The sequence below is a fragment of the Oncorhynchus mykiss genome, chromosome 6, assembly GCF_013265735.2.
Source record: "Oncorhynchus mykiss isolate Arlee chromosome 6, USDA_OmykA_1.1, whole genome shotgun sequence".
NCBI classification, from domain to species: Eukaryota; Metazoa; Chordata; class Actinopteri; order Salmoniformes; family Salmonidae; genus Oncorhynchus; species Oncorhynchus mykiss.
In genome coordinates, this window is record NC_048570.1 from 73,230,438 (window position 1) to 73,242,937 (window position 12,500).

At 45.3% G+C, this 12,500-nt stretch overlaps 1 protein-coding gene across 10 annotated transcripts in view; it reads left to right on the forward strand.

Moving 5' to 3' along the window:
- The window catches only part of LOC100136290 (SOX-LZ), a 201,271-nt gene that overhangs the window by 39,459 nt on the left and 149,312 nt on the right, over nucleotides 1-12,500 (forward strand). For 5 of the 10 annotated variants that reach the window (XM_036979115.1, XM_036979116.1, XM_036979119.1 and 2 more), the window contains one exon: nucleotides 3,992-4,042. In XM_036979115.1, the coding sequence (XP_036835010.1) occupies nucleotides 4,008-4,042 (35 nt within the window). In that variant the 5' untranslated portion in view covers nucleotides 3,992-4,007. 10 annotated transcript variants of the gene reach the window in all.

The window sequence follows — 12,500 nt, forward strand, 5'->3', positions numbered from 1 at the left end:
AACAATGTTTACCTTGTCAGCTCTGGGATTCGATCTAGCAACCCTTCGGTTGCTGGCCCAACGCTCTAACCACTAGGCTACCTGCCACCCCTGTACTTGTTTGCTGCTTTTCTTTCACTCTGGGGTCCAATTTACCCCTTTTACCAAAGAGCACTTTCTATTGACAAAGACCTACTATTGTGTAGCCTAGCAGCGCTTCCCTTCCTGCAGTTTGAGTTAGTGCAAGGCATTGTAGACATCCAGGCTGTTAGAGAGAGAGGGAAAGTGTGTTTTCCACTGTAATTATGAACAGAATCTAAGAACCTGTGACAGGAGGGAAAAAAATAAACAAACATAATTTATTGAACCTTTGGGGCCGGGTTAAAGACACAGAACTGTAATTGATTTGGTGTGTGTGTGATAAAGAGAGAGAGCTTTTGTGTGTGTGTGTGTATGCTCGTCTATGAGTGGGAGAACAGAGGGCTTGCAGGCAGCCGTGGCGTCATGCTCTGGGAGAAGAGAGGAGAGCTTTGTGAGCGGTGGGTGGGTCCCCCCATGACTCAGAGAGGAGGAGAGGCGTCAACATGGCCGCCTGGCCCAGAGGAATTAACGTCCCCACACCCTGGTTAATCAGTGCCATCTTGGCTCTACGTCATCACCCAGCTAGGGAGCAGTCTCCTCTCCTCTCCTCCATCACTGTGGAAGAACTGAGACACAGACAGTACCAAGCCCTCAGCCTATTGACTGCTGCTGCTCCCTGTACTATCCAGAGTTGTCTGGGACATGATCCTGTTTCCTCCATGTCCCCCTGGATACATCGGTCCTCTCACTCCTCTTTTCCCTTCTCCTCTCTCAACTGCCTGGGCTGACATGTAGGCATAGGTTATAGCCAGACTCTCCCATTAACTAAAAGTCACTTTCTAGTGACCAGGTCAGACATGATGTAGTAGAGTCTGTCTGTAGGTGGCCGCTGTGTCTCTCTCTCCACTGGGCTCAGCTCTGCTCAGCTCTAAGCTGGCCTGGGCTGTTAATGACTGAAGGCTGGGAGCAGCGCTCCATGCCAAGACCCACATGGCTGTGGTGGTGCATTAATTCAGCAGTCAATTTGACTGGAAGTTTGAAATCTGTGCTAGGTTAGGGGGACGTGCTGAAGCTGTGTTAATAGCTAGCTTGTTGTCCATATGGTGCTGCTTTAATGGAGCACATTTACTGCAGATGGTGAGAGTTGGTTGGGCAGAGGCAGCTTTTGGCAGAGGTCCGTTCTTCGAAAAGGCTGCCGTGAGCCCAGCGCTAGCTGTCTTTTAACACTGATGTCTATCCTCCCTATTTCTCATTCACCAAAACGCTACCCTTGAAATGTGGCCTGCTCTTCGTTTAAAACTCAAGGCTCCCCTGTTTTCTTTATGGCTCTATGGAGAGGAGCAAATACAATGTGGCTCAGTCACTTTTTCCTGAATTCAGTCTCCAAACCGTATCTTTACATCTATAGAGCGACGTACTTCAGTCTCCATTACCACTATGGAGTTTTACACAGCACACACTGCTGAGGAAACACAGGCAGAGAGACAAGAGGGAGAGGAGAGAAAAACAGAGAAGGAGAAAGATAGCTGTGAAACAGTAACAGAATGTGGCCAAGCAGCAAGAGAGATGCAGAGGGAAGGAGACAGGCAGACAGACAGAGGGATAGAGACGGACAGGCAGACAGACAGAGGGAAGGAGACAGGCAGGCAGACAGACAGAGGGATAGAGACGGACAGGCAGACAGACAGAGGGAAGGAGACGGACAGGCAGAGAGACAGAGGGAAGGAGACATGCAGGCAGACAGACAGAGGGAAGGAGACAGGCAGGTAGAGAGACAGAGAGATAGAGACGGACAGGCAGACAGACAGAGAGATAGAGACGGACAAGCAGACAGACAGAGAGATAGAGACGGACAGGCAGACAGACAGAGGGAAGGAGACAGGCAGGTAGAGAGACAGAGAGATAGAGACGGACAGGCAGACAGACAGAGAGATAGAGACGGACAGGCAGACAGACAGAGGGAAGGAGACAGGCAGGTAGAGAGACAGAGACGGACAGGCCTCTATGGCTCACTGTCCATTCACTCAGTGGGTTTTATCTAGGTTAGTTTAAGTTTCCTGTGACTTTCCATAGCCTTGTTGCCTGTCTTGCTAACCTGTTACCAAGGAATCTAAACTCCAAACGTGGGTTTGGGGCACATGATGACGGTCTATTATGCAGTTATGTCATGTGTTTCTCTGTGTTCGAGTCAGTCCCCTTACTAAAGATGAGATGGAGAGAAGACTGAGAAAGAGAGGAGAGAGAGAGAGAGAGAGGAGGTGCAGAGAGAGAGGTGCAGAGAGAAGTGTGTGTGTTTTTAACACTTCTCAGAGTGGTGAGGAGACACGCTTGATCGGTTCGGCATGATTTGACTGTTGTTTTCTCACGTTGTCACTGGTGTGATGTTGGTATTATGGGCTCTGAGAAGAGCAGGGCTGAGTAGAGTGGGGAACAGAGCAGAGCAGGGCTGAGTGTAGTGGAGCGGGGAGCAGAGCCGAGCAGTGCCACTGGCCTAACGCCCTCCTCAGACACCTGATTGTGAGGAAAGTGTCGGCTGAACCCACTGGGTCTCGCGGGTCCACCGCCCTGCTAAGTGCTGGCCAGGCTAGCCTGAAAGGCACAGTGTCCTTGGTCTTGTCACTCTTTCCATTCTCTCAGTGGCTTTGTCTCCACAGCCTCACTGGAGGAGAGGAGAGGAGAGGAGAGGAGAGGAGAGGAGAGGAGAGGAGAGGAGAGGAGAGGAGAGGAGAAAACAGCAAATTACACTCATGTCCCAAAAACTGAAAGCATTTAGGGCCAAGATGCTGGATCTCTTTTTCTCTGATGTGTGTTATTTATGATGACGTCTACAAGGGAGTCGACTGTTACAGCAGGAGAAAACACTCATTAGTTGCAGCAGGTTTTTTGTCTTTGCCGCTACTGAGTATTGCGTTTTCTAACATGGGTTTTGAAAAGCTCACTCCAGCTTTAGCTCTTGGCTGATCAGATGCTGGTGAGATGGTGATGTGTTTTACAGGACACGGATGTGATGATGTGTAATACTGAGACAATTGAATAACAAGCTGAAACTACACTGTGTCTTTCTATGAATTGGTGTGATGACTAGTACATATTTATTTCTGCTGACTTTACCATTGTCCGAGAGGGAAGATTGTGGCTGTTTTTACAGTCTCTCTGCAAAGGGAATTTCCTGGTAATTACTCAAATTTTAGGCTATAGTTTTGATATCACTGACGTACTTGTATTCCAACCCTCCACCCCCCGGCTCCACTCCCAATTTGTTTTCTGTAATAATATGTTGATGATAGTGCTTAAAGAGAAGCACACAGCAGTCCAAAAGCACAATATACTGCACATACAGTATATATTCTGAAGACCAATAACAGAGGCAAATGAAACCTGTTGGGAATCATTTCCAGCCATGTGCTTCCAAAATGTTTCGGGCGAGGCTTCTGAACGACCTCTCCGAACAGTACAATTGTGAACCACACCCTCCCGCCTAATTGGTGGTGCATGTCCCAGCATCGGGCCCCTGTGGTGGGGCTCCTAGGAGCCACAGAGCCCTCGCCACACAGCTGGACCACCTCTGGCTGCTCCTCCTACCACTCTGAGCCCTGCCAGAGGCTGATCTGGGATCAGTGATTACAGAAATGTATGTGTCACTCTGGAGAGAGCCTAGGAAGAAGGCTGCGCTAGGATCAATAGGAAAGGGTTTATTTGTTGCAAACATATCATCAGGACCTTGCTGTATGCAAATCCACTCCCCTCTCTGAGGAAAGACTAGAAGTAATGACGTCAATGCAAAGAAGAGAGGATGAGCTTCCTATCCTCCACACTGCCTTAATTAAAGACATACCTTATTAGAAGAGAAATATGCATGCATTGCTCTGTGATTTTTGCATGTTGCTTTTTTTCAGTGTTAAAATGGTTCTCTGTATTTCTCCTGCCGCAGAACCCCACACGCTGACATGGAGGGCTTTCTTCGTAGCAGCTTTTTACTGAGGTTAGTTTCTTTTTCAGTTGTTGTTGTAAAGTCGTGGGTCAGGGGGTCAGGGGTCAGGGGCTAAACTCATCTGTCCCTTCACAGCTCCAGCTCCCGACACCTAGCCTTAGATCACGTTCCTCCCTGGCTGGGTGGGGTCAGTGGGAGGGTTGTGTGTCTGGGAATCCACCCCAGCTGTGTGTTGTGAGTGTAAAATAGTCACTTCCACCTTTCCCCCTCTACAGTGTTCTCCGTGGCATGCTCACACTGATACCCACCACACTCCATAGTCAGACTGAAAGCATTTTCCACTCTAACCTCACACGCAGATGTGTAGCGATGCCCCCCCCCCCCCCCCCCCCCCCCATCTCACCCCTGGGTACTGTGCCTCTCAAATTAGGGTTTCCGTGTTTGTACTGCATGCTTTTGTCTGCCCAGCTCTTCTAGACTCATGGCCAGGACAGGTGGGGTGGGGGTCAAGGGAGGGGCTTGGTTTGTTATGTACTGTTTCCTGTTGTGTGTGTGTGTTTGTACTCCACCGCAAAGTCCCAAAAAATTAAACCTTGACACTATTTTTCTTTTAAACCCATCCTGTGATTATATTTAAGAATTTGTGCTGTTATAACACAGAGGAAGTCAATAAGTGAGTATATTTGCCATTGGCTCCTCTTTCCTCTCTTTCTCCAGGCTTGAATGTTACAGCCTAATTAATGGTGCCTCGTTAAAAGACGCAGCAGCAGCAGGATCTGCCTTTCAAAGCTGCTGTCAGCCAAACTTTAGTAAAGCTAATGAATCCTCTTTGATTCATTTTTTCAAAAGGTCATTTATTTCATTAAATTAACAGCATTTTTTCCCCTCAGAACTGCTGGAACCCGGTAAAATAAAGGACGTGATAATGCCATGGATATAACACAGCTTTAGATCCTATTTTAAAATACCCCCATTAGTATCTAGTTTGAAAGGTTACTATTGAGTGTCCTTACTCTCAACACAGACAACAGTAAAAAGACGTCCGATGAGAAGAAATAAATCTCAGTCAATATTCCAGCACAGAATGAAGTGAGATTTAAGAGGCGGTAGAGCCATTTAATTCCAAATATTGCACAAAAATGATCTGGCTTCCCTCATCTAGAATACACATACACAAATCAAACATACAGTATATCTTTAAAAAAAATCATATTTATTAGAAATGTCCTTAAATAGACTCTTCTACTTAATTTGCATGTAGCCTCCGTTTCCAAGGCGTAGTGAGTGTTACAACTCCAGTGTTGGCCGGAGGCTGGGGATCATACTCAGGCATGTGTTGGATTATTGAAGGTATGTTGCCTCTATTCATTTCCACTGGGCCACTAATGCTACAGAGTGGAGGATTGTGTTTGACTCCAGCCACCTGTTGAAGCAGCACCAGTTGGGCAGATATCTAGCTGAACAGAGGGTGGGGGAGGGCTGAAGAAAGCAACACCTCTTAAATCCAACTGAGATTCTTACAGCCCAATAACTTGAAGACCCACATCGACCCACATAGACAAAACATGACCTTTGACTGCTAGCCTCTTTCGTAGCAATATCCTTTTGTTCTTTGTCGAAATCAGTACTCTGAGAGAACACTGTGATTCATCTAAGTAAATGCATCATTACAGTTCCTAATCCACATCCTTCTGTCACTGTCTGTTTTAATTAAATGAGAAGTGCCAGTGGAACGATATCACGCACACATGCTCGGGTGATTGGAGGACAGAGGCCTCAACAATCAGGCCAAGATTAAAGGCAGGCTTTGCCTTTAAGGGTTTGGCCTTTTGCTTGGCCATGGCTTGTTGTGTCCTGGGGAGGGAAGGTCGGAGGGAGAGAGAGAATGGGAGGGAGAAAGAGGAGGGGAGGGGTATGGGAGACGGACCATGTTTCTTCAGTCTAGCTAGCACCACAACATATTTTCTTAAGCAACTGAATTGGGTCAAAGGGGGCTCTGTCAGTGCAATTATGTGAAAGTATGACAGCAACTCTGCCTTGTGCCTCATTAATACATCTATTTCTGTGTAGTACTCTGAAAGGACATGTTGTCTATTAAACTCAGTCGTCTCCCCAGCTGTGTGGCCCAGAAGTTCCACTTCTGCTCTGACAGAGGGGCAGATGTCTAAGGTGACTTTTCACATTTCAGGGGCAGATGTCTAAGGTGACTTTTCACATTTCATATCTGCGTCACTCACTAAAATACCGCTGGACAAACTAGTCATTATTTTACACTAATGAGTCATCACTTCTTGTTTTGACTCATAGTTGCAATAGCTGTAAAAGTACCAATCCCCCATTTTCAGTTTAGAAAATGATGCTGGTTGATAATGCGCGCTGATGCAGGCAGAGGAATAGTCATTGTAAAAAATACATCAGGGAGAACTTTATAACAGGTTCACTTTATATTAATAATGTAGCATGGAGCCTTTGTACTGTCTTAGAAAATAATGACATTCTGTTTAAATCTCACATGCAGAGCAGTACGTCTGCAACAAAGTGAAAGAATTCACTAAATTATACAGTTAGTGCACAATGTACTTTAGTGGAATATGATCTGTTCTTACTCACATTAGAAGCCAGCTTTGTTTTAGAGAAGCAGTGTTTCAATTTAGCTGCATATTTATGAAGAACATGTGATTATATTTTGGCAGATTATGTGTGTGTGTGTGTGTGTGTGTGTGTGTGTGTGTGTGTGTGTGTGTGTGTGTGTGTGTGTGTGTGTGTGTGTGTGTGTGTGTGTGTGTGAGAGAAATCTGTAACAGTCCCTGGCTAATCCCAGTAGAGAGGACCTCCTCCTGCATCTCTCCCATTATTTGATGTAATGAAAGGAAGTGTGTAACACGGAGATTGTTAATTCATTTAGTCTAACAAGATGAAGATAAATGCAATCCACTGAAGGTTGACTAGGCAAAGGGGCCCACTTAGCATTCCTTCTCCTCTCCCCTGCTCTCCCTTGCTCTCCCCTGCCTCACAATGGAGCACATTTAAAAGGTGCAGCTCCTCGTTTGGCCAACCCCACTGAGCTTTCACCCGTTAAATGTAGACGCAAAACATCTCACTTAACGTTTCTTTCAGGCTTACAACTTAATCTACAATTATCACCTTCGCTGTTAGTGTTTATTAACCTCAATATGATTGTGATTAAAGCTGAATATTTATATATACCTACAATTCCTAGCTTTTTAAATGTGCTGGAATCTAATCAAGATAACACATCTCAGCCGCATTGAGTTGATGTTATTCTCCATGATTATTTATATTGTTTAAAGAAACCTTTTTGACATGTTAGTTAGGAGGGTTTCTCTGTCTTTTAAGGCTGACCATAGAACCATTTCTCTTTCCTCAGGGAGAGATGAGTGAAAGGAGTAGAGCTGGGCCTGTTTAAGCATCTAGCTAGCTGCTACTCTCCATGTCCTCTCAGAAGGGTCTGTGTGACTCCCAGCCTTTCACCATATGAATGGCCCTGCTCTAATGAGGCTTGGTGGCTATTTGAGCGGTGAGAGAAACAGACAAAAAAGAGGACATTTTTCTAAAAAGCTAGACAGTTGTCTTCATTCACACCACTTTCAACAAATCAGCAGTCTATCAAGGACATTCTTCTGTGGACAATTCTATACAGGGCCTGCATGGCAGCACAGACCAATCATTATGGGACCTATTCTCTGCTCCCTTAGTTCTCAAGTCCACAACAATGAGTTGTTGATTGTGTAGACAACACCAGAACAATTATGCTCTCTGTTTTGGTGGCAGGGCAGAATTTTAAAGTCAGATCCTTAATAATGGCCTCATTATTGTTATTCTTAGACCAGGCCTCAGGATAAGGAATAGTTGCTCACAGTACATCATTATTTAGAACGTTTCGATTAGCTCATCATGTTGTCTACGTACGAATAGAATCATATGTAATTAAGGCGAGGGAGCTGTGCTCGCGGAACGCTGGCCACTGACTTAAAAGGTAGCACTTGAAAGGCCATTAATATGAAGAAAGGTGGGAAAAAGAAGGATTAGAGCTGTTGCCGTAGTAACTCCAACTTCCATCTGCGAGGGAACAATGGACTTGTGTTCCTCCACCACCTTGGCTTGAAAAAATAGAAAGCAAGAGAGAGAGTGTTCTGAAAGGACAAGACCCTTTTTAACAACGGCGTGGACTCCAGGCCTAATAGGCTCTTTGGTGTGAGCTGTTAGACGAGACCACTGGGGGATAGGACAGCGGAAAGGTCACCATGTAATCCAAGGACAGCCGAAGTCATCATCCCTTTTTACAATAGCAGTTTGTTTTGTGCTGCTTCCATGTGCTCAACACAGACACGTCAGTCACACTAACTGGAGGGATAAAGAGAGGAGAGAGCGAGAGAAAGGGTCTGTATGAGGGACGTGAGACGGTTTAGGGAAAGGGAGAGAGAGGGGGAACATGCCACACGGCCAAAACCTACTTGTTCCCTTACTGACTCTAAATAAACACAAACTAGATTTATACCAGAGACTTGGAGGAAAAATAACTCTCCAATTAGAAGGATCTGTCAGAAGCTACTTGAAGTGCCTCCAGCCTTTTCCCATCCCTGTTCCCTCTTCCCTGTGCAGCAGGAGAGGGGAACGCACTGCTTCTCTATTTGGTTCTGGCACCTCTAGTCTACACACTGCTCTGATAACAACGTTCCCTCTTGGATGATCACTCTACACAAACACACCCTAGGAGTTAGAGGATCTATTCCATGCCTAGTACTAACAGGTACACATGCTATCTTAACACAGTCTTTCACATAATTATATACGGCAAATGATAAAAGCAAACCAATGCAATAACTCAATTGCCAAAACCTGAGGAGTTACGGTAGTAATGAAAACACACGGTTGATATAGTCTTTGTCGCCCTTTTATTTTAATCGTTGTATAAAGTTCCTGTGAGGAGAGAGAGCACAAAGAGCTGATGTGATAGCTGAATACTCTGTCTGGACCAGAGTGGGTCCTCCTAAACCACTGCAGAGTTATAACCGTCTATGATCTACGGGCGTATGTGTTTCTCTTTACGTTTTATGTCCCTTATTACAGCTGCAATATGTCAGCCCACATTAAGCTAATTTATGGCCCAGGCCACTGATACAGCAGTACGGGTTAATGAATTTGGCATTACTAATTAACTGTTATTGAGGGCGGAATATGAATTCAGAGTCTGGAGAAATAGCAGAGCAGGGAAGGAGAGAGGAGGACGGGAGGGACAGATGACTGGCTGGGGTAGATGGGTTCATTTCTCCCTTTAGTCTTTTCTTACCACACAATGCCAAACTGTCCACAGAGTCCTCTAAGGAAAGCTGTTTTCCAATGACCCAGTCAAGTCTCATCACAGACTCATTCCTGATCGCAAGTATCTGAAACGAGATTGTTGATAAGATTATCTTTAATTGGACAGAATGTGTTGGGAAGAAAAACGGTGTGTCCTCAGTCAGTGGAACACAAGGATGGCCTCATTACAAAACTTCAAACACAGGTGTCGCTCAATGGATGAGAAAAGCTGTGCTTTTCTCACTTAGAATTATGGATATTTTTCACCAAAAAAACATGCATTTAACTGTTAAATTTCTCCATATCTGCTTTGATTTGATGCTTAGTGTCTCCTTAAAAAGCTTCTATAAATAGCTGATGTGATTATGGACTTTGGAGGTGAATTCAGGTCCTTTACATCCCATGCAATGTAGAAAATGTCTCCTCTCACATCAAACAATGGGCACGTTATGCAAGCAGAATCGAGAAGTTAGGTTCCTCACATTTACCTCTTAAAGCAGGAAACTACATTCAGAGAAACAGGGCCATTCAGGCAGAAAAGGCCAACAGTGACAACTTGGAATATTGTGCCGCGTTCGTGCTGACATACAGTACATTCTCCAGAAACAGTCTTAGCCCTGCTGAGGAGAGACATGATTCTCTTACTGTAGTTGTGCCATGGACACTGCTGCTAGTACACTGCCCCCTATACCCATAAGTCAGCAATACCACTACCTTGAACACATTGACAGTGTGGCAGTTTTACAGTCTCCATTAATATGGGCTCTTTCCTCGTATCTCTTTCTGTTTCTCTCTCTCTCCCTCTCTTTATCTCTCCCTTTCTTTCTTTCCCTCACTCTCCAGCCACCAATTTCTCCACAATCTACTCCTGAAATACTCTCTGTGTGAGCCAAGCCTTTCAATTTAGATTTCAATTATCATGTTAGTTTTGTGATTAGACTTCTGTCCTCCAGGAATCAGACCTCTCTGCTCCTCTCTTTTCCCCTCTTCCCCTGCAATCAGATCCCATCTGATGAATGGCGCATATAATTACGGAAGTTATTGAATATGCAGATCGCTGCTTACTCTTGGTGGGCTGTTCATAATGCATTAACTCTAACTGTATGAAACAAGGGTCCCCGGTAAAGAGCCACTTCAGTAATGAGAGAGGCCCAGTGTATGCCATTAGTCAGGGATAATAGCCGTTAGTAAGGGGGGAACTCCATTAAAAAACACACAGGCATATTATGATATGCCTTGTTTCTCCCTCTGTGTGTGTGTGTGTTTTTGTGTGTGTGTTTTTGTGTGTGTGTGTTTTGTGTGTGTGTGTGTGTGTGTGTGTGTGCGTGCGTGCGTGTGTGGGTGTTTGCGTGCGTCCGTGCGCACTGGCCTGATGCCAGAGAGGCTGTAGCTGTTGGTCCCAGTTCTAACCAGCCAGAGCTAGCCTGCTGCACTTCACTGTGGAGGCAGTGGGCACAGCACAGGCAGGGCTCCCACTCTCCCACAGCATGGAGCTCTATCTACTGGCCAGCCACGTCAACACACAGACACACACAGGCAGGGTGTTTATGAATCATTCAACATGAGGTATTTTCCCCCGGACTGGCAGGCCCACGGTCTTACTGTTTGTGACTGCCATGGTCTCACGCCCTGCCCTGCCGTGATGCAATCCCCGAGTGGCTCTGAGTGGAAGAGAGGAGAGACAGCTACTTCACAGGGCCTGATTGACTGCCACATCGGAAAGGGGAAGTGGAACATTTTGACAGATTCAGAGAAAGCTTTTAGAGATGTCTCCTCTCCAGACCCTCTGCTGTGTGGAGTTATTGACAGAGGTACAGATGGGCCTCTAAGCCACAGCACATGATCTCTCCCCCTCTCCCAGAATTTTATCTTCTCCTGACGTTCTTAGATGTTCAATTCTGTAATGTGGTTCATTTCATGATACGCATTACACAGGTAGTCAGAGACGGAAAGAGACAAACAGATCTAGCGAGACACTCTGTTACGTGCCGAGTCTAGTTAAGTGATGGGCCAAACATGAGTCGGTCTTACTCTTATTCATTATTCAGGAGTTAGCTAACTCTCTCCTTGCTTTGATGTTCATTTGTTTTTCACATTAAGCCTGAGGCAAAGCCATTCTGATTTAGTGTTTGGCACCTGTTGTGTTTAATTCAGGAACACCATTCCTAAAAAACACAGACCCCCTTTATTTTTAGCTTGTGAGCTTTTACCTGCCATTTATAGCCGGCTGGCCTGTTCTTAGACTGACTGACTGGCTGGCTGGCTGACTGACTGATGTCTTACAGAGGATTTGTACATTACACTGCAGGAGCCCGGGGAGGCCTTTCCACAGAACAAAGATAAAGACACACATCCTTGTGCACCACACACACACATGCACACACGCATATACACACACGCAGTCACACATACACTCCTCATACGCAGCATTTCTACACATTCAGATACATAGTTACATAGTTACAGTACCATATCCAGTCGGAAGTTTACATACACCTTAGCCAAATACATTTAAACTCTGTTTTTCCACAATTCCTGACATTTAACCCAATTAAAAATTCCATGTCTTAGGTCAGTTAGATCACCACTTTATTTTAAGAATGTGAAATGTCAGAATAATAGTAGAAAGAATGATTTATTGCAGCTTTTATTTCTTTAATCACATTCCCAGTGGGTCAGAAGTTTACATACACTCAATTAGTATTTGGATATTGCCTTTAAATTGATTCGGGTAGCCTTCCACAAGCTTCCCACAATAAGTTGGGTGAATTTTGACCCATTCCTCCTGACAGAGCTGGTGTAGTCAGGTTTGTAGACCTCCTTGCTCGCACATGCCTTTTCAGTTCTGCACACATTTTCTATAGGATTGAGGTCAGGGCTTTGTGATGGCCACTCCAATACCTCAACTTTGTTGTCCTTAAGCCATTTTGCCACAACTTCGGAATTATGCTTGGGGTCATTGTCCATTTGGAAGACCCATTTGCGACCAAGCTTTAACTTCCTGACTGATGTATTGAGATGTTGCTTCAATATTTCCACATAAGTGCACCAGTCCCACCTGCAGCAAAGCACCCCGTGGTGATGGTGTTCTTCGGCTTGCAAGCATCCCCCCTTTTCCTCCTAACATAATGATGGTCATTATGGCCAAACAGTTCTATTTTTGTTTCATCAGACCAGAGGACATTTC